A 23,543-nucleotide genomic window follows, 5' to 3' on the forward strand; every position below is an offset into this window, starting at 1 on the left:
CGGTTTAGCGCCAAAAAATATGGATCTAGCGCCTAGGCAGGGAGATAGTGTAGTGGTTACGATTAGGGCTGGGCACAATGATTCGAGTACTCGAATCTGAATCGAGTATTAATTTTAATGATTCGAGTCGAGTGGTAAAAGACGATTATTTCGAGTACTGACATTATACGCTCCTCGCAACTGAAAGTTAATTTACTAACGACTGTAACGAGTATTATAGTTTTGATACTATTTTCCACCGAGGAAGCCTTGAAACCTTGATTATGGCCGTGTCGCAGCATACGAGGCATAGGTCAAAACTACGAACGTTACCGGAAATAACACATTTCCGAAGTCATGACCATCCCACAACATTGTCAACAAGTGCAATGAAATCGGTATGGTCGAAAAATACCAAAGTATCTTTAATGTGACGGATAACAGGCATTATGTTCTTTGTGGTGGCATAAAAGGTACATATTTGAACATTGACATAGTACGTTCTGTTGTGACGTCATAATGAGTGATACTCGAATACTCGACTCGACTCGAAGCGTTATACGTGATTCAGAATCGAATCACTCAGGTACTCGATTTTGCCCAGCCCTAGTTACGATAAGCGCCCAGCACGCAGGCGAACAACGTTCGATTCCCGTCGGAGGTTTATCTGGGCTCCTCTCCCCCTGCCGTTGCCGTTCTTACGGCGACAAAAAAGCCCAGAAAAAGACCCGACGGAAGAAAGCACTCACAAAGAATGGAAAAGAACTAGTAGAAAGGGCCGCGGCTTCAAAGAGATTAACATCGAAAAAAAGAACTGTGACATCGGGCACTCTAGGCCGAGGTGGATGTTAGAGTAAAAGGATCGCTACTGATGCGTGTCGTTCTACATCCTCCTATCTGTTCATGACATCGCATTGTGTCTTATCGCATTGTACATTGTGTGTGACTTGTTCAGATAAAAATATAACCCAGTTATGTTATGTTATGTTATGTTAGCGATAAATCTAGCGCTTTTTGAAAAAGTATTTAGCGATTATTTAGCGCTTTTTTACCGGAAATAACCAATAAAGATCAGTTCTGGCTGACATAACATCAAGTTGTGCAACATTTCTCGCTCCATGTTGAAAATACGTTCGGACGATTTGTCATGGTTGAGTGACTTTGGGTAGTAGATACCAGAGATGAGCATGGATTAGGATTAGGTTTTGAAAAAACAGGATTTGTGAAATTTTGTCGGATTTGGATTGGATTTGGATTAGACATTTTTTTCAGAACGGATTAGGATTTGGATTGGATTGACCTATTTTCTGGGAGATTGAAATGTCGTGTGGCGAATGGCGACAAACTTTATTCAGATCAGTTATTATTGTACTCAAGGTCACTAAGTTATCTTGAATCAAGTGAATCGTTGGTTGTGAAAGAAAATTTTCGAATCTCTCCATTGCATAAATTGGTATTTTTTCTGAATTTCCAGTTGGAATCGGATTGGACTTGGACTTGAATATGTAAAAGTTATGGATTAGGATTTGGATTTGGATTTGAAGGTTCGGATTTGGATTGGATTAGGACATAGAAATTTCAAATCCGCTCATCTCTGGTAGATACGCAACTCCTGGCGGCTACGCATGGGAAAACAGCGTCTCTTCATGCTGAGTAGTTCTACATCTGCCGACCTGAGCGCTGAAATTTAATATAATTGGCAATGATCGAAAGATAGTTGCCACAGTGATTTCGAAAATACAAAATAAAATCTCGCCCGGACAATGGAACCATGCACCCCGAAACTGCCCTCAAAGTTTGAAAACCGGCATTGCTCCAACAATGGCACCGCCGCAACACAATGAACATAACAATGACCAATTTCGTCCAGCGATTGTTCTGATCAATGCCGAGTTTCAGACTTTGGGGGCTGTTTTGAGGTCGTTCCATTGTCTTGAGAAGAATTTAATTCGTATTTTCGGAATCAGTGTGACACTAGCTTTCGTTTTAGACCAGATTACTTACATTTCAGACCCCGGGTTGGTCCTCGGATTATTTTCTTAATGTCTCTACTTACAGTGGCTGGCAAACCCGGTTCAAGTCGTGTTGTGTCGGGTCAAGTCGCATGTCGTGTACACGTGTATCAAGTCGCATGTCGTGTTCGAGTAGCCTACTCCAACACAGTTTAGAGAAGAAGTCAAGCGCATTTTCACGGTACATCGCATCACGTATTTACGGACGCATCGAGCAAGGCACGCTTAGGCTATATAGTGAGCGGTTATGCCTGCAAACCTGGTCAGTGGTCACGTATAGCGATCATTGCGCAAAGCGATCTGCTTTATCGAAATGCACTGCACGTTTTGTCCCACTTAGAGATGACTATTACGTATTATGAACTAGAAATATGGTAAGTGACTTTGGCCCCAGACGAGTGTAATATAGCTAAGAAGAATGTATTGAAATAATGGTTCAATTCAACACCTTTAGCGCTTAGATTTAGCGCTATTTTTTAGCGCTTTTTTCTCAATATTTAGCGACATCTATCAATTTTTGACACCAGTTTTAGCGATTTTCTTACATCCGGAGTTGGCAACACTGCTCATAATACACATACACACGATCTGAGCATATGCATACCATGAGTGCATGATGTGCATATGCCGCTGGACAATGAAGGTGCAGATATAGCCTTTTATGGCTTTCTAAGTCTTGCACCACCTCCCCATGCTATACCATTAATGCATGAGCGACAAGCGGAGAAGTCATGGATACCAGTTTTACTAATCTGGTGTTTGGTCTGACCCAAAGTCACTCAACTATCACTTCTGTCATAGTTGAGTGACTTTGGTCTGACCCGGCCGGGGATCGAACCCACGACCTACCGATCAAGAAGCCGGACGCTTCACAATTACGCTATCTTGTCTTGATTTATCCGCTAGTCGTACTTCTTGTTATTGTATCCAATTAATATGGTTATTTACATCAGGCCGATATTCCTTTTTGTGATTCCTAAGCTGCCGACTTATAACACGGACTACTTGTCATTTTAGGCTTTTGTGGGACACCGGTCACGCGGATCATTTGTGGCGATAGGAGCCTAGATAAACCCCCAACACTTAGGAGCATGGCATGGTATGGAATGGGAAATTTCCATACTCCATACCCGCCCCAATCGCTCCATACCATACTTCAGTTTTCCATACCATAGCAACAATCTTCCATTCCATATTTGATACTTTTTCCATACTTTCGCAACTTGCCCTACCTCTCCAGCGATATTCTATTTTTGTTGAGTGGAAAGCTCCGGCGGTAATATTCTGATTATTTTTGATGAAATTATTTGAACATATATATATATCGTCTTTCAATTAAATAAAAGGGCAAAAGAAAACAGGAAACAAACGAACATCAAGATAATCTATTTGAACAGCCCTGATGCACCAATGATACAATGATACCGAATAATGCATACGTCAGAGAAATCTCGATCCTGGTCTGGTGTTGACGAACTTATGCGTATGGTAGATATAAGCCGGCATAAGCTACACTTTCGCATGTTATACTATCAATCGAAAATAAATAAATATGTCATTTCATCTGTAACGATGAGTCCGGCTATGCTATCATGTAGCGAGTCCACGATCACCCGTGAATGCATTAGAATATATCTTGGCATAAAATTTTACATCGCTACAATCATTTTGCGACAGCGGATCAAATGTCTAATTTCCTCGCCAATCTGTGGGTGAAACACTCATTAGCCTCATTAGCCAACAGTAGGGTATCCATTATTCTTTTATCATATAACCAGATTTCATGAAGTTACAATATGCGTGTTGAGTCCGGCATATCGTAACGTCGCTCCAAGATAATTAAGCTACATAATTTTGAATTACAATGATGGTTATGCCAAGTAGATATTCTATTGCGTGATGATGATCATCATTGGTTTATTAGCGATTTTTATCAGTACACCACAAAAATGCGATACAATGAAAACAAAGGAGGTGTCGTGTCGAAGCGCCTTGGAATAGTCTATGGAATAAGACACCCACCTTGGTCTACTAGGCGATGTAAAGAAGGCATGCACACTGAATGAAAAGTAAAAGAAGATAGTATAAAAAAAAAGCAAGCGACAAAAAATGGGATGACATGTCGTGGAAGGCGAGATCGATAGATCAGGTCGTGGTCCGGTAATTTTGAGGATGGACTAGTATTTATTTAGTAGTATTAGTTGCTTGTATTTCGACTTGAATGTGGACATGCTCGTTGACTGTCGGATGGCCGGCAGAATACTGTTCCACACATCAGGTCCGGCATATTTGATGGAGCGATGATCTTTTCGGTCGGTCATATGATATTTGGACGACGTGGACGCTCGTGTGTTGTACTTGTGCGCTTTTGATTCCGAGGTAAAGAAGTCCTTGAAATATTCGGGGCAATGACCTCAGTGGAACTGATACATAAACTCGTCGATTTCTAGTTTCCGCATATCTGCTATGTTTAGGACACCGAATCTCTTCAGCAGCGACTTGTTGGATGGACAACCAGGCCCCTTTGGGGCCCTACGATACGGAGTACGATATATGTTGTAGTTTTTGCAGTGGCACTTCATCAGCCCCCCCCCCCCCCCCCCTCCAAAAAAAACGTTGGTCTTGGGCCGCCCATATGATGATAAACCGGACTTGTGGAGGCCTCGGCCTCCCAGACTCCCCTCAGGCTGTTCGCCGTTTACCGCTACTTATCTTCTACATTGGGGCCTTTTACTGAGTCAGCATTTCTCTTCTAAACGCGCGAAGCGCGGAAAATTTCTATGCGAAATGATTGAATCGGTCAATATGATCGAGAATTACAATGTAATTGCTAATTACAATAATTACAGTAATTACAATATTTGCTATCAATTTTTATTCTCTCTCCGCTCACGTAATCAGATTTACAGGTAGAGCTGAGTGAGGTGTGTTTGAAAACTAAATTAAAAATCCGGCGTATGCCCGTTGGCAGGAACGAAACAGCACTTCGTCAGCCCCCCCCCCCAAAAAAAAACTTTGGGTCTTGGGTTCCCATAGGGTTATAAAGCTACCCCAATCACGTTGTTCGCTTTTGCCACGAAATTAGTCGTACTGCATAGTGAGTCAGCGCTAAGCGCGAAAATTTTCGATAATTCATAATAAAATCGCGGTCAATAAGATCGGGAATTGCATATATATTATATATTGCTATCAATTTCTTGTCCTCTCTGCTCACGTAATCAGATTTACCGGTAGACCTGAGTGAGGTGTCTTGGAAACTGTGGGGCCCGTTGGTATGACTCCGTAACATGATGTTATTTCGTGACCTCCTGTCTGCTATATATCAAAAAATATAGAATCGCCCAAACGTAGGCTACTAAACTAAAATACGGATACGATTTCAAATTGCTATTTCTTCACTGCATGCAGGGCCGTAGCTGCCGCACCCCAAACCCCCCAATTGGGGCGGGGGGGCCGAGCTCGAAGGGGGCCCAAAATTATTTCGTGAATTAGCATAAATTATAGAGTATTTTTTGAAAATTTATGCAACTTTTTTGAAAATTTTTCGCGCCGTGCGCGATTTCACGTCGCCAAATATCTTTATTATTGGGTCCTCTTCCCCCAAGAAAAAATACCCAAGATTTATAGAAATAGGCATATCATCAGCGTTGGTCATTACCGCGCCACGACGCACCAAGACATATAAAGTTTTAGGCCATGTAACATGCGATTCCAAGAAGTGTGCCAGAATTATCGGCAGCGAGAAAACCTTGGCCGTAAAGGACTGCCCTAATGCTGAGCGAAAATTTCGTTATATATACAAAATACATATGGGTTTAAATGTCCATATGGGCGCCTAAATGACTGTCGCCGAATGTTCCTGTATTGGCAATCTGAACCTCTCAAGATAAATACCATATCCCGCAGGATAAAATTATATGCTAGTGAAGAAATGCCAATCCGAAATCGTGTGATCTTTCAATTTAGTACGTTTGGACGATTCTATTTTTTTTTTATAGCAGATATAGGAGATCACGAAATAACATCGTGTAACGAAGTCATACCGACGGGTCCGCCCGCCCGCAGATGTTCAATTATTATTTACGGGCTCTACAGTTTTAAAGACACCTTACTCATCTCTACCGGTAAATCTGATTACGTGAGCAGAGAGGACAAGAAATTGATAGCAATATGTATGCAATTCCCGATCTTATTGACCGATTTTATCATGAATTATCGAAAATTTTCGCGCTTCGCGCTGGCTCACTGAACAGTACAACTATAATTTCGTGGCAAAAGCGAACAACGTGTTGGGGGGGAGGGGTCCGTTTATCACCCTATGGGAGCTCAAGACTCAATTTATTTGGGGGGGCTCAGGGCCTGACGAAGTGCTGTTTTGTTCCTGCCAACGGGTATACACCCGGAGATGTTTAATTATTATTGAGGGGTCCTACCTTTTCAAACCCAACTCACTCAGATCTACCCGTAAATCAGAATACGTGAGCAGAGAGAGGATAAAAATTGATAGCAAGATATATGCAATTCGCGATCATATTGTCCGATTCTGTCACTATAAACTATAGAAATTTCTCGCGCTTCGCCCGTTTAGGCGAGAAAAGGTGACTCTCTAAACGGACATTCAATGTAGCTGATAAATATCGATAAACAGCGTATAGCCTGAGGGGGGTCTGGGGGGCGAAGCCCCCATAAGTTCGGTTTATCACCATATGGGGGCCCCAGGACCAACGTTTGGGGGCGGGGTGGGCTGACGAAGTGCTGTTACGGCTCTGACTGTATGGCATATAATTTTTCCCTCCGGGATGGTATTTGTCTTGTGAGGCTCAGATTGCCAAGACAGAAACATTCGGCGCCAGTCATTTAGGCGCATATGGACAATTAAATATATGTGTATTTTGTATATAAAACGAAGTTTTCGGTCAGCATAAGGGCAGTGCTTTTCGGTCAAGGTTTTCTCGCTGCCGATCGTCCTGGCACACTTCTTGGAGTCGCATGTTACATCGCCTAAAACTTTATGTCTTGGTGCATCGTGGCGCGGTAATGGCCAACGCCGATATGCCCATTTCTATAAATCTTGTGTAAACCTCGATAATTGGCAACTTGAAATTTTGAAAAAGTTGCATAAATTTAAAAAAAAAATACTCTATTATTTATGCTAATTCACGAAATAATTTTGGGCCGCCTTCGAGCTCGGGCCCCCCAATTGGGGGATTTGGGGTGCGGCAGTTACGGTCCTGAATATGAGTCTTCCAGGCATGGCATGGTATGGTATGGAACGAGAATTTTCCATACACCATACTTGCCTTACTCTCTCCATACCATACTTGCAATTTTCCATACCATACCAACATTGTTCCATACAGGGATATCTAGAAGCTCTATCTAGAAGGAGTTTCAAGATATCCCTGGTTCCATACCATACTTGATACATATTCCATACTTTCAAATACTTCAATATCATAAGTATAGTACCTTTTATAGCACCTATATTATTGATATTTCGGATGTCATTATTGCTTAAACTAGTGAATCTAATTCCTGGTAATAGTTTTACAGAGTCTGTTTTGGTGAGGTTTAGTTCACGCGGTGCCGTGTACATCTACTCTACAGCTTCCGCGAGCAAGATGAGATAGTGAGCAGATTGTTATCTAGAACTGTCCATAAAAGGGACTGGCAAGTGGCAACATACGGCCCGCGGGCCGGATGCGGCCCGCAACAAGATTTTTTCCGGCCCGCGGACAGTTTCCCGTCTGACATAATAATGTGGCCCGCGGCCCCAGTCTGCCAAGATTCCCCCCTACTTTCCTAAACGTCAAATTTTAGTGACTGTATGTTATTATATAGGTGTGCGCACTGTGCAGCGTGCGAGAGTGGAGCTTACGCGTAAGTTCGTCGAAGCGAGAAGACTTGCATAATCGGCATTTACGATGTGCTGAACCCTAATCAATTGATTCTTGGTAAATCTTGGGTACCGGGCTTATCAAACGCTTTGAAATCTTAATTAAGGATTGCACCGCGAGTTATTTGATCAGAAAGAAGCAGACACGGCGGCGCCTGTATGACAATGCTTCTCAAATCAACCTTGAAAAGTCATTATCGGCGAGAAATGGCTTTGAAGTGACATTGCTGTCGATGAAATACATTCATTAAATACGATTTATTCCTTGTATACATGGGCGAATAATTTATCCATTCAGCAATCCGGCCCGCCAAGTACCTAATTTTCCTATTTCCGACCCGCCGACTGGAGAAGTTGCCCGCCCCTGTTCCATAAGGATATCATCTCATTTCCGGTACATTGGCATGAGGCACATGCAAGTTTGAAGTAAATACTCGCAAAATAATTTATAATATAGGCGCACCCATAAAATATCCTAGCTGCGGGCGATCTGCGTGATTATTAGTACAGTATTTGGTTGGGGTTAGCGTGGCGAGAATTCCAAACTATATCTACCTCACTCCCTGATCTATAATCCTAATGCGAGATCGTTTGAAATATGACCAATAAGATATCTCGGTATATAAATAGTATAGATGTGCGGACGATGTTTCGGAATAAATGTAATTATCAATCACATTGAGCATTTAGTTCGTTGCATTCATGATTGCTTGTAAGCTGTCGTCACTCAAGCAATGAGGTAGTTGGAGTAGCCTACATTACCAATTATTGCGTCACATGATAGACTATATGCTCGGAGACGTCGTGTCTAGAGTCTAGACTCGAGAGAATATCGGATCGACATACTGTTGTCATTATTACATCACAAAATCATGTCATTCCAAGTGCTCCGAAAACCGTTGCACAAGCGTGTATTTGTTCCTACACAGCGTTCAATAGTTCACGTTCAAACATAACAAAAGCGATCGTATTCCGTGAACAACGAACAACGTACGCTTCATGAAGCTTGCACAGATCACGATAAAATGTATAAAACACCAAAGTATGGAAATGTCGTTCCATACCGTAGATTAAAATTTTCCATTCCATCCCATACTTGCATTGTTCCATATTCCATACCAAAATATCGATCCATACCATACCATACTTCCATACCATACCATACCATGCCCTGCTTCCAGGACATGTCCGATCGAGTCCAGTAAAACTCCGAGATATTTGGCATTTTCTGTGTTGGAAATGGGCTGACCAGCGATGTTAACTGTTAGGTAATTTTTTGAATTTACTGTCTGCAATTGGGATTTCGAGGCGTTTATGCAAAGGTTATTTTGGGCCGTCCACTCATGCACTTTGGGCGTTTAGTCACTATAGTCAGTGCATCCAGCTCTGCCGTAGAAGATGCGGAAGAGAGGAGGTGAGTATCGTCAGCAAACAGTGTGGTGTTCAATGAGGAGGTCTCAAAAATGTCGTTGACATATATATGGGTACACCACAGGTCACCAGGTGAGGACAAGGTGTTTGAGATTGCAACCATTTGTTGGCGTCCAGTGAGGTAACCTACCAAAGTGGAGAAAATTATTTCCAAGTTCAACATAGTGATATAAATATTCATGTAATGGTAGCTACATTCTTAGACTCTACGATCTTAAAACTTTCTTGGTAGTTCACGGAGTGGAAGTGACGATAAGCAACATGCAAGTTGTGTCACGACGGCGGTCGAGTATCATTCGTTTTTACACACGCGCGTCATCGAAGAACAACTACCATATGATCAGGACTGAATACAAGAAAACGCATTGCTCTATCAAGTATGCCGGACCCGAATTGTGGAACAGCATCTCGCCGGCTATCCGACAGTCGTCGAGCATGTCCGCATTCAAGTCGAAATACAAGCAATTTCTTCTAAATCAATACTAGCCAGTCTTCAGGATTACCGGACCACGACCTAACATCGACCTCCGCCACATGCCACCTCATTTTGTCGCTTGCGTCTTATATTCACTGTATTACTTTTCATTCAGTGTGCTGTGCATGCCTCTTATTTACTTCGCTCGCCTAGGCTAAGGTGGGTGTCTGATCTTAATGGCTACTCCAAGTTGTTTCGACACCTTCCTATCTTTTCATTGTATCGCAGTCTTGTGATGTTTTGAAACGATAAAAATATTAATAAAACTGATTGATTTATGATATTTAGATTGGAATAATCTTCAATGTATTTTAGGACTAGCTTTATTTCCTTTTTGGTCGCATAAAAGGTACATACCGAGCGAGATAGTGTAATGGTTATGCGTCCGGCTTCTCGAGCGGTAGGTCGTGGGTTCGATCCCCGGCCGGGTCATACCAAAGACTCGAAAATTGGTATCCGCAGCTATCCTGCTAGGCGCTCAGCAATCACGGATAGCATGGAGGAGAAAAAAAACGGGGGCGCAGACTAGATGACCTCATGGGGCCGTATCGCAACTCCGTCGTCAAAGCATCTCGACGGTGCAGGCGAAAAAGAATATCATCTCTCTCTCTCTATCTGAACTATCCACATTATTCATACTATCATATACTATTGCGGCGTCATCGTGAGCCATACTCGACGCCTAATACCCTTGATTCAGAATTTAATTTTTCTACCGCCCGTACTCGCTGGTCACAGAACAGGAATGAGTGACGTTGAAGTCTGTCAATAAATCTTGGTCTATACATACACTATACAGAGCGTTGATCAAAGTAGTTACTCAAGCAGCCGCACCAGCGACAACGTAAATTTCCACTCAATTACTAGTAGTGATTTCCAAGATATATCAAACTAATTAGAGTGGAAAGTGAAAATGTAGGTCGGAAAGGTACTAAACAAGGAGTTTTGTCGCATACTTTTGCCGGTAAATGTAAGGTGGCTACTTCAGAAATTGCAAGGCGCATATTTGCGATTAACGAAAAGGACTATGGGTACAACAAAAAGATGTAACAGACATCAAGTTCTCACCAACCGCAATGGACAATATTTCGAAAAGTTCCGATGTATTTTGATTCCCAATGTTGAAAAGGTAAAAATGCAGAGTTTGCCAAATACACAAGCGAGACATTGCAAAATATGACTGTAAATAAACTGAAAAGGCATTGATGTCACAAGAAACCCACACAAAATCATTCATCAAATATAAAAATCTATTTTGATACAAGAAACTTCAAGTAGCGGAATTTATTGGAACAGTAATGTATCAAAGAGCTACATTTTGAGTCGTCTTTAACTACGTAAACAACAAGTGAAAGAGTCTGAATAAAACTTCATAGCATATTGTGCGCATTAAAAATCTGCCACAAATATACACTGAAGATCAAATATGTTAATAAACTGTCATTGAATTATGAGAATACAAAACCGGGATGAAACATGACAATGCTGGTAGGCCGAATTCAAACCATTATCGATAAGAATTGAGAAAGAGGACACAAAGAGGTTGAGCACTTTTTCAGACGTATGTGGCCATTCTGTGTTTCAGACGGTTCATGAAACAGGTTGACCGGACGGATAGGTATACAGACATGTCATGTAACGTCGCAAAGTAAGGAGCCAATTACAATTCCGACGTTTTGCTGCGAATGTTGCGATATGAAATTCAGTTTACAACTTTATTATACTACCTGTAAGAGGGGACATATTCGAGAGAAGCAATGTCAGGTCCGACTCGAAAGTGATTTGCTAAATTAGTATCAGCAGTCCTGGTGATACCAAGACTAGACTATACTGCTCGAAAATAGCGACTCGAATTACCCATCCCTCATGATTATTGCAAATATGATTATCGCGATACCGAATAAAAAGTGTGATTATTAACAAAAATTTGGCAATATCAACTGGAAGGTAAAAGCACCGCCCCGGAAGAAGCACTTGTCACAACATTGCAGACAAAATTTCATAGGTCCCACTAAAAACGAATTCACCTCGGTCTTCACTATACATTAGTACAAAAAAGCTGCGAGGGAACAGGAATCTTCAACAACACTTCAAAAGAAATCTACTTTTTTGCAATGAACGGCTTCGTCTGCTGCATAGTTTCGTCACTTGAATCGAGGCATATCGACTCCGGGCTGCTATTGCGCTGAGGTGCGGAATCGACATTGTTTGGACTGCTTCCGATCTCTTCATCATGGGCGACTCTGGCAGACCCAGGCGGACGAGAGTTGTAGATAAGCAACGATGCGAATATGACGAAAAACGAAACGATGTACAGTGGCGAAAACTGTCGGAAAAGCATACATGGTTTGTTAGCCTGCCGTTGAAAACGTTTTATCAACGGGAAGGGGGTGGTCATCCGGTCAATTGTGATCTACCGGAATAACGCGGCCCTTTTGGTGTGTAATTGCGGGATCAGCTCTCATCATAGCTCCTACCAAGTGAAAATGACGATATGGACACAAATTTCTCGAGTTCTATCCGGCAGTCAGTTCAGTATGGCTACAAATTTCATTATTTCAAGCCCACAGGATTGTGATACAATTAAAAGATGGGAGGGAGTCGAAATGACTTGGTAATGTCTTTCAATCAAACCTCAGTCTTTGCTTAAGACAAGAGGCATGCAAGCCCACTAAACGTGCATAGCAACAAATACAGCAGTATTCAACGAAGCCAAAATCAGCAATACGAGAGCATGTCGCCACATCTTCAACAGAAGTCACTTTTCACCGAATACCCAATTGTATGAAATTCGATATTGGTGTGCTCGTTACCACTCCGTTTGAAGTGGGTTCCATTGAAACGAATCAAACATATTCATAATTGTCAATCTGGCAGCAGTATTGACAAATAATGCTGTATTTACGCGATCTAATTCAGTGCACTGCACAATGTGCTACACACGGACAAGCAAGATTGTGTTGGTACGTATCAAGCAGAGATGAATTAATACAAAGCAGATGATAACAAAACTATTCGAGAAGCGTGCATCTGATCAATAACAATTCATGGATCTGACTTCACATTGAGTTGAATGTTCGAATAGACTTTTAGCACTTTCACTTGTCTAGTTGTCATGAAAACTGGGCGACTGCAGACATATCAACACTGTATGCCGAGTATAGAGGAGGCTTCAAACTACTGAATTTAACTGCATTCTATTGCCGTTACTCTTATTGCCTTGGTCGCAAATATGCCACTTGAAATTTTGTTAACTGTGATCGGCGAATGATCATAAAAGTCAGCAGCATCTAATTTTTCAAACTACTTTCGAGTCAGGCATTCCTTGTCTAGTTGAATGAACTTTCTTAAAACTTACCATTTCTACTCATAATCGAGAATAACCTTATGAAATTACTTTCCCTTGTACCAAAGATCACTACTTTGCCGATCGTAAGAACATTTTCACCATCACCAACATTGTCATAGACAATAGACAATAGAATTACCTTATAGTGGAAAATGTAGATCCCGACAAACAAGGCGTACAGATCTGCCGTTAGGATGGACAGATTCACGGTTGCGGCACTGCTCATTTTCATCACCAGCGGCATGCACGTGTACAGGATGAACATGCATGCGGTGAATCCGAGCAAGACACCACCAGATTCCAGTGACCAAACTACGTCCCGCAACGCCTGTCTTTCTAAGCCGGCTCTACAAAGAAACAAAGTGAAATGAACGGAAGAAAAGGATTGTTTAGGTGGGCCACAGCCATATTTGTAATATTATGAAACTGGTGAAAAGTCTACTTTTATTTGGCTTGTTTTTTCCGATAAAGAACGTTAGCATCTTCCAAATTGATTCTATTTCAAAAGTTTTGGGTGACTCTTTAGGGAGAAACATTGATAAACGTGAGCCAAATGAAAAATTTAGAAATACTATTTTCTAGCGTGAAGTAACAAGAGGGCCATGGCCACATTAATGAAATTCTTACAAGTCAAATTGACTGGCAATTGGTAATGATGCATCACTTCTTTGTAAACTGAAACCTCTTCCGAAAACAACTTTATGTAAGTAACGCAATATTCACAGTAAGTAACAAATCTTGAACTTACACCAGAACGCCGCTGATAACAGATCCGAATATTCCATACATTCCCAGCACTTCGGTATGGGCAGCTGGCCGCCCCTTCATGAAGAACTCCATTCCGACATTGGAAAACCCATAACAAGACGCCCCGGACAGTACAAGAATATCACCAAGCAACGGATTGGGACCTTCGAAATGGTCAACAGGATTGGTAACAAAATGCATCCGACAGAACACGTTACGTTGTTACCTTGTTTGCTTTTTCCGAGTACCACATCAGCCGTTATCATGCAAGCAACGCCGGAAAGCGCGATACCCGCTCCGACAAAGTGAACAATTCGATATCGCGTTTTTAACACAAACCACGACAGCGTCATCACGACGGGTATTATGAAACAGTCCAATACCTGAAAATACACTTTGACATGAGTACTACAGTAAAGTTTAGTACTATGCTACTGACCGCCTTCGTACGTCAGAACTTAAGTTCTAGCGCTATGCAGATCTAATTCACCTGGAAAGTTTCATTATGCATGGGTATGCGAACTTCCCACGTCAAATTTTGAATCAGTTCATGATTTCTCACTATATGGGGTCGAAGCGATATATGCAGGGTCGTCATGGATCCCAACATAAGGACAGTCGAAAATTCTGGTAGTATGGTAATCTAAATCTAAATATTCTAAGTCAGCGGTTCTAAACCTTTTTGTCTCCGCGGGCCCCTTGGGGACCCTCACAGACCGCCACCTTGTTTTCTTCACATTTAGACCTATTATCGTGTAACCGTCATCTTTTTTGTGCAAATATAACTGTATAGGCTAGTGGTTCCCAACCTGGGCGATATCGCTCCCCAGGGGGCGATTTTTCTTGTCAACCCGCCGGTGATTACAGTTTGTATGCCCATTTTTCGGTACACAAAATTTGGGGGGCGATGATCGGTGTTGAGCTTGAAAAGGGGACGATGGGTCGAAAAAGGTTGTGAACCACTGGTATAGGCTGTTCTAAACAGCAACAAAATGGCTTTTCTTTATAATAACATCATGCTATTTTTGTAAAAATTGAGTAGACTTAATTATTTCAAAGCTAATTCGACAGCTGCATTTCTTTAATACGTGGTCATGACTTGAAATTCGGCAAATGATAACGGCAAACGCTTTCAACGACACCTTTAAGTATGATCGCAACATATATGGCAATAGCACCAAAATGGAAACATATTTTTCAACGAACATATCACGTCCAACCAATAGTATTTTCTATCTAGCAGCTCATCTTGAAGTTATTATGGAATAGCGGTTATGTATATTGCAGGTGAAATGGATTTTTAAAAACATTTCGAAGTCACCAGTCACCCTGCTCGACCTTAATATACTCCAACTGCTATTTTTTCCGGAAACCCGCCCAAAAACATCTCTAAACATCAATATGCTTGTATCAGTAGGCTATTGGCAATTAAAATGAGTTTTCACAGTAGAATATTTCATCTAAGACGGCCATTTTGTTGATGCGAGTCATGAAGTGCCGCAGTGAAGCACAAACTGCCTCGCGATTTCGCTAAAATAATAAAATAAAAATTAGGTTATCGACCATTTTGCAAATTTAGAGGCTTCACGGACCCCCTGGAAATGCTTCGCGGACCCCCAGTTGAGAACCACTGTTCTATGCCCTTAAGTTCTACAAAACTTTTCACAGCTGCTGACTAGAAAGAAAATTGATCACTTCATTCCAGCCTTAAGCAGGGCCCTCAATGCCAGTTGAAGAGCATTATTAGTTATGTAACTATTGTAACCTATGATGAGCACTGACAATAAGATAGGTATAGAAATAAAGACATTTTTCAAATAAGGACAATGTAGTTTTATAAGTAGTTCTCAAACTAAGGATAAATCTTACAAGATTGGTAGGTAGCCTACCGCTAAGAGTGTTGGAGCAAAGTTTCAATATTGAGAAGACAGAAATTGAACATATCCAAAATAACCTGTTGCATTGGTTGTATAATTTATCACCAAGCATCCTTGAACATTCAGGAATAACTCAACGTCTAGAATTGAATTTCGGTAGCTAAGATAGTACCACTTCTGACAAGATCGAAAATCACACTCGATATCATCTGTTTTGTCTGTGGGCATCAGTGTTATCAAGATAACATATGAGTGAAATGACACGAACTATAGAGCAACAGTGGGAACAACACGCTATACCTCACCTGCACACTGGTGAGCGATGTGAATTGATAAGCTTTCACGACAAGATAATTTGCCATCACGTCAGTGACTGACAGCAATAGATACTTCCATCCCACTGTCTTGAGAGTCTGAATGAAAAATACAATGTTAAGCAAAGCTGTTAGCCGTTTGTGCAAAAGCAAATCAAATACGAATCCCTTTTTCTCAATTTTTGGAACGTTTATCTGCACTATTGAGGGGTTTGGACAATGGAGATGCAATAGAACCACAAGTAGGTCTGGGCAAAATCGAGAACTGAGTGAGTAGACTCCAAATTGAGTATTTTAGCATCACTCATATGGATAGTCAAATGTGTGGGCTAATATTTTTGCGACCACATATAAAGTAATATCAGTTCCATACCATAATTATAATTTGGAATTTTTCTACCATACGTAATCCATTGGACTGAGTGACCTGGTGGGTTGATCATGTTTTCGAAGAAATGTCATTCCACCAACATGAGTAGCTTCGCACCACATGTCTTGGGTGCTATGAGAAGAGCAAATCAGAGTTCCAAGGTGTCCACGTTTGGAAATTAGCAGCGAAACTATAATTAAGTATTAAGTGAGTGCCTGGCTAGGAAGAAGAGGATATGGTACTAGTTTCACAGTAAAGTCTACGGTCTGACTCAGCCAGGGATTGAACCAGCTACCTACCAATCCAGAAGCTACATGCTCTAGCATTGCTCAATCGACTTTGGCGAGGCAGGGATATCTAGAACTAGTAGTTCTAGATATTCCTGTGGCGAGGCGATAACTGAAGTACATTCCTCACTCCATAGACATAATATGCCAAACATTACGTTACCACATTTATCCTTTCAAACCAAATGATTGCAAGATTAAGATACGAAGGAGTCAAAAACACTTAGTGAACTCAACGTTAGAATTAAACTCCTTCCACTCAGAGTAGTAATAAACTACAGAAACATTGGACACTGACTTGTAAGCTGACAGCTCTACCATTGACAAAACCTGGAAACGTTGTAGGAAGTCAAGATTGTAACGATTTAGCAACACCTCTCCTGTGATATTCTGAACATATTCACATTAAAGGCGACATCTATAAGCAAAGCATGTGCTACTAGAAGGCATAGATTGTCCCTCAACAACATTTGAAGCTGTTGCCTCCAATTCAATCAAGTCACATTTAAAAAGGAATGAAATACCTTCTCTACAGCCAGGTTTACTGTGTAGAGATGGTATACCTAATTGAAAGCCACACTTCCAGCAATAATTCCATAATAATTTTATAAATATCTCACTTGGAGAAAGATGCTTCGGCCTTCTTCATTTTTCGACGCCACCAAGCGCGTTCCGTAAAATAGTGCCAACAGTGAGTAGTTGCATAGCGACTGCGTCAAAGGTATGTTCGCGTTGTAGTTTTGAACCAAGAGATTCGAAGTGATTGCGGTTCCGCAGATGAGCAATGATAAAATTTGTCCGTAAAAAATTGGCGTCAATACCTCCCTGAACAGAACATAATTCTAATGATCATCGTACAGAAGGTTGACTTTGAATTGATTGTACGGCAGACAATCTGTCCTTTTGATCGATATCTTGGACCAGTTCAAAACAGGCATCAACACACGTCGCTTATTACATTGTATTGAGCACCTTCAATAATTGAAATAAATCATTGACTCGTACCGTTACATTAGTTTTTAAATGGCTGACTGGTTCGCCGTATTTAGCCTGTATGCAATTCTGCATATATGCCGCTGCACATTGAAATCGAACAGAAAATTCTAGTTGACACGACATGTGACTTGATATGGACTACATCGCTTATTGCTAGAGCGAATTTTTTAACAGGAAGCAAAGTAAAAATTGTGGCGTTAGGTCAAAAAATTGTCAAAATTGTTTACGAAGTCAGAATGTTTTTGCAACCTGCATTTCGTTTGTATCGTAGATGTTTCCACTGTCAGCTTGTAGCCTACTTTATAGGCCTACCATTATAAAGGGCCCATTTTCTGCTCATTTTCAATCATAAGCGGTCAAATGAAACAAATAGGTTGACATGGTGTTATGTTCCGCATATACTAACTGAAGCAAGACTGCGTGTGGGCATTGGTTCTTATATCAAGAAGCGCATGATGAAAAATTGCAATGTAGACATCATTGTCAGAATGAAGCAACACGGTGTGTCACCAGCAGTGTACGCACAACTTCAGTGTTGCCAGTCAACAACTGCTGCTGTTGAATGTTCTTTCTCAATTCTTGGCACGTTACTGATTAACGACAGACACTTTCTAACCAAGTATGTCGGAAAGTACCTTTCGTGACAACCTACTACAACAAATTTTGATGATTTCTATCATAATGCGTGATGTAACTACTGGAATTCTTCATAGGTCCAGATTTCGTAAAAATAAAGTTTTTTTATGTAAAAATTTGTCAGTTTTCAAGTCAAAAAAGTTTTTTTCGAGTCAAACTACTTCGTAAGGACAGACAGTTCCTAACAGAATTGAAGATAAGGAGTACATTTCTATCATTATGCGCAAAAACACCTAATTTACATACATGACGAGGGAAAAATTTATTGAAATAAAGTTTTATAAGGTCAAAAAATGTCAAAATTTTATTTTTTAGGTCAAAATTTCCCGTTTTTAGGTTAAAAAAATCGGCACTTCTTCGATGGCAGTCAGAGATCGAAAAGTGTTCACCATGATCACCAATGAATGTTTTCCATGAACTCGAATTGTTTTTTTTTGTGCCTTTGGAGAGACGGATATTAGGGTGGGGGAAAGGGAGATTGAAAGTGGGTTAGGGTCAAAGTTGGGGTTAGGGTATCCCAAGATTAGGGTTGGGGAAAGGGGTATATAAGGGCTGTGGGAGAGGGGATATAAGGGTTGGGGAAAGGGAGATTGGAGGTGGGTTAAACCCCAGTTAGAGATAATCTAACCCCAACTTAGAACCTAACCCACCACAACCCTAATATCCTCCTCCCTAACCCTAATCTTGGGATATCCTACCCCATCTCCCTCTCCCCCAACCCTAATATCCCCCTCCCTAACCTTATTATCCCCCAACCCTAATCTTGGGATACGCTACCCCACCTCCAATCTCCCTCTCCCCCAACCCTAATATCCTCCTCCCCAACCCTAATCTTGGGATACCCAAAACTAGGGTTGCCATACGTCCGGAATTTCCCGGACATGTCCGGCATTTCACTGTTCAAACTAGCGTCCGGGAGGAATTTCTAAAATATGCCAAATATCCGGAATTTTGAAGACTTGACGTAGGCTCATAACTTTTTCGTAAATCAGCATAAAAACAATATTTTATGTGGAATATTTATGCTGATGCATGATATTTTTCTTCGCGCTGCGCGCGATTTACCATCACATTTATTGATTGTAATATGGAGACTACCACCCTCGCAAAAAACTGCAATCAAATATAAATAAAAACAACCTTCATTTACAATTGAATAGTATATTCATATTGAAATGAACCCAAATATTTTCGGCTGACACTCGTCAGGGGAAATCGTCAGCAACTAGTAGAGATTGGAAAGAACATTGTATACCAACAATCGTATCACAAAATATGACGTCACCAGCATGAAAGAAAGAGTGTTCAATGCACTATTTTTAGGTGGTACACGAACTCCTTTTGTTGACAGAGTTTTGGTCGGTGTATTTTGATAAAAGTCGACTCCAAGGCTCACAAATGGAAGTCTGAACGGCCCCGCCCAACGATTCGAAATCGGTCGTCTCGATAATTATTCGCAAAAATCCGATTATCTAACAGATGTTTGCCGATGGCAGAATTAATGGCCTTTGATTGGTCAGCATCAATCATAAGCGGATGAGTTAAGGGTGAGCTTCTCACTGAGCGTGATGCACGTGTTCTGATAATTCTGGGGACATGTTGGTCTTTCCCATTCTCTACTAGTTGCTGACGATTACCCCTGACGAGTGTCAGCCGAAAATATTCGGGTTCATTTCAATATGAATATACTATTCAATTGTATAGTGAAGTTCTGTACCTCCAAGAAGAAGCTCTTCAGACCTTCATTTACCGGAATAAGCCCAATTGTAATCGCAATTATAGGAGAATGGTATATTCCCAGAGATCGTTAAGGCCGCTTAAATGCTTTATTCAAAGATAGTGGTTCTAAACGGGGGGGTCGTTTGCTTTTATTCTGGGGTTTACGAATATGTTGAAAGCAATCAGCTTCCAAAATAGCAGGTGAGTAAGTCTGGGCAAAGGTGCTGACTTCTTTTAGTAATCGGCTCGTCAAATTTTGATCTGGGTCACGGAACATTTTCAAATTGGATATTGAGTAGCAACCATAAAAGGTTGGAAACCACTGGATGTTTTTTTTCATAAAGCTCCGTGGTGCGCACCGGCAAGTGACATGGATTACCCCATAGTGTGGGCTCAAAATCATTGTTTTTTGGGCGGGAGGGGGCTAAAAACATGTGCTTTCGGTCCCAGTTACATAACACACAGTCACATGCTCCTGAACCGGATCGTGACCACCTCTGGTCGATGAGCAAAGCTTTGCTAGTGTGACGCCATAACTCATTTTGAAATCCACCAGTGGGCACTAAAGAGTGTCCGGAATTTGGGTTGCTGAAATATGGTAACCCTACCCAAAACCCAACTTTGACCCTAACCCTCTCCAAACGCAAAAACAATATATTTTGACGTTTATAAATTTTTATTCATATTCATGGAAAACATTCATTGGTGATCATGGTGAACACTTTTCGATCTCTGACTGCCATCGAAGAAGTGCCGAAAAATCGCCCTTATTGCATACAGCCTCTAGGTTGCCTAGCATCGGTTGACTGAAAATGAAACAGTCTCATGGCCTGCCATGAATTCTATAAATTGATTTTGGCTTATGTCAGCAGGTAGCAGTCAACACAAATGCTCTAAACTCTAATAGTGTCCGTTGATTTTAGTTCATGTTGTAAGTATTGCTGGACTGGATTATGCAGAGGAATAGCAGCCAGTCCTCAAGTCCTCCAAACGCCGGGTAATTGGTCTCTTCAATTCTTCAGACGGATTTCACGAAGTGTAGCAAGGGTCGTAATGTAGTGCCGATTCAAGTCATGCCGCAAAACCTCTCACGCGAAATAAATCACAGACATTCCACATTACCCATACATGGACGATTGGATACATGCCTGTTTCAGTTACGGTACTGCTTCAAGTATGGAATAAGGTATATATGGATGGTGAACGTTCATAATATTCTAATAGCAATAGGGGTGGTGCAAGATTTAGAAAGCCGTGGTAGTGGTAGAAGGCTATACCTGCACCCCTGTTTGGAATCGGTGTCCTGTGCTCACACTATGTTTTATTTTTAAATTATTTTTTAATAAATTACTTCAACTGGGAAAATCATCGAGGCTCACCTGATATATCAGGCAAAAAGGCCAGCGATTCCAATTGCACCTTTTTTGTCCAGCGGCATATGCACATCATGTTCTCATGGTATGCATATGCGCAGATTGTGTGTATTTGTATCATGAGTCGCCCTGAGTCGGTGTATATGCCGCAAAAACATCAAGGACAAAAATATACTACGTCCTCTCTATGGCACCCAACCTTACCTCGACCCTAGGTGGGCGAAAAAATCTTTTAGCTTGACCATTACGCGTCCCGAACTCATAGCTGCGTCGTCGTCCGGGTACTATATGCGTCAATATACAAGTCGGCGTAGCATCAGGTACATCTGTGTTGTTGCAGCCAAAGAAGGAGTTGCAGCGATGCGTGGACACTGGGCAATTTCATTCGTACTTCGCACACGTGAACTTTATTTGCTACAGGATACCCAACAACGTCGCAAACACTGCCTATCAGCGCGACCTTGCGGAAATATCACAATCTATAAAAATATATGAGGATTGAGGATATATGACTGTATGTATTTGTATAAGAATGAGAACGAGAACGTGTCGGTAGGCTAGGTCAATATGTCCAATCGTAGCTCGTTAATCTTAACGGCTGATTAGCATTCGTTTGCATTCCCACGGCTTTGTTCTTTTTACAGTTATTTCAGAAAATTTCGAAAAGTTACGCGGCACACCTGAGAATCTGTAACGGCACATTATAGTGGCAAGTTTTCTGGCGATCCGCGAAATATATTTGAATTTATTATTGCAAAGTTGTGCACTTGATCATCAATTACAGAAATAAAACATCAACTGTTAAATGGACTTAGAAATTAGGAACGTGTTTTCAGCTTGTTGTCGTAGTCAATATATAGAGTTTATGCTTTACTAGACTTGGCATACACGATGCCGCAACTGGTGTGCGCAATTGAGAGCAGTGGCGTGAAGCACATATGCTTCCACCCCTGACTTTCGTTGAAAATGCCGCCCAAATTTGGAAATAGTAGCAATCTTATCATTATGACTACCGGAAATCTTGTTGAGCTGATCAAAAAAAGGTCATCACTTCGCCTCTACTCCCGCATTTCCGACCTTTTTCAGTACTTATGTAGTGTTGACTAAAAAAAAGTCATCTCACATTTTGCCGCCCCCTTGCAGCCTGTCACACATGGGCAGAGCCATAAGCGCCAAGTGGCTGCTACGCCACTGCTTGAGAGTAGCCTACAACTCGTTTAATACCAGTTATAATGCGAAATTAAGTCAACGAGACTTCTTGGGAACTAAATTCGTTAATTTTCGACAGTATAAATTAGCGAAGTTTTGCAGTGTAATAGAGACTGCAAAACAGTAAACTCGCATTTCTCTCAAAAGAAACAGAAGAATCAAAATCAAGTTGAGCGGTTTTTTCGACTTCGCTTAGCAGAAATTTCTATAAAGCAACGTATAAATGTCTAATACTCAGGCCGTGTTATTTTTGGCATTTCAGGAGCGGGATGCCAAAACTGCCAAAAATAAAAATTTGAAAATGCCAAAAATAAGCAATTTTTGGCATATGCCAAAAATAAAACGGCCTGCCAAATAGTGTATTTCGTTCATGGTGTTGTGTTAACAGGACCGCGTTACAAACGAGAAGAGCGTTTGTGAAAGGCGGGTTTCTTAATCTGGGTCCAGCCCACCCATTAGGGGTGAAAGCATGGTGTCATAAATGGTGTGGGCACAGCGAGATTGAACGGCTGACTGCATTTGGTTTACGTCATACTTTCCATTTGTCCAAAGGCAATTTTACGACCATTTTTGACCGGCTTGTCGAGCGCTAAATTTGATAAAACGGGTATCAATGAGAAGCTACCGCAGTACTGATTATTAAAATATAAATTATATACTGCTCATGGAACTGGAACCCCCAAAATCAACCACGATTTTTGCATTGTGATTGAGTTGAACATTGTGACGCAACAAACTGTCTGGCTATTTCTGAGCTGAATAGTCTCGTTTTGCCAGACAGTCTTGTTGCGTCAATGTTCTTAAACAAGCTAACCTTCCCAGGACTCTTCCATGCGAGTTTGTAATATTAAAGCCACGTGTAGTGAATATATC

The 23,543-nt window shown here is 41.2% G+C and overlaps 1 protein-coding gene across 1 annotated transcript; it reads right to left on the minus strand.

Moving 5' to 3' along the window:
• Positions 1-10,879: 10,879 nt before the first annotated feature.
• Positions 10,880-21,913, minus strand: LOC145457267 (solute carrier family 35 member F1-like). Its single transcript, XM_080335462.1, has 7 exons — positions 21,666-21,913; positions 17,358-17,562; positions 16,072-16,179; positions 14,116-14,272; positions 13,891-14,053; positions 13,282-13,489; positions 10,880-12,119 (listed from the first exon to the last, which is right to left on the minus strand). Exons 1-7 carry the CDS (start codon positions 21,722-21,724, stop codon positions 11,895-11,897), a joined length of 1,125 nt encoding a protein of 374 aa, XP_080191588.1. The 5' UTR covers positions 21,725-21,913; the 3' UTR covers positions 10,880-11,894.
• Between the last annotated feature and the right edge of the window lie 1,630 nt (positions 21,914-23,543).

This window comes from Botryllus schlosseri, chromosome 2 (genome assembly GCF_051294905.1).
Source record: "Botryllus schlosseri isolate E-star chromosome 2, Bs_hap1, whole genome shotgun sequence".
NCBI lineage: Eukaryota > Metazoa > Chordata > Ascidiacea > Stolidobranchia > Styelidae > Botryllus > Botryllus schlosseri.

Excerpts from the sequence above, each read along its gene's own strand:
- LOC145457267 (XM_080335462.1), bottom strand. The coding sequence starts at position 21,724 with ATGAGTTCGGGACGCGTAATGGTCAAGCTAAAAGATTTTTTCGCCCAC. Across the intron at positions 17,563-21,665 it reads TTCGCCCACCTAGGGTCGAG|GGAGGTATTGACGCCAATTT; the intron begins GTAAGGTTGGGT and ends TGTTCTGTTCAG. Across the intron at positions 14,273-16,071 it reads CATCGCTCACCAGTGTGCAG|GTATTGGACTGTTTCATAAT; the intron begins GTGAGGTATAGC and ends GTGTATTTTCAG.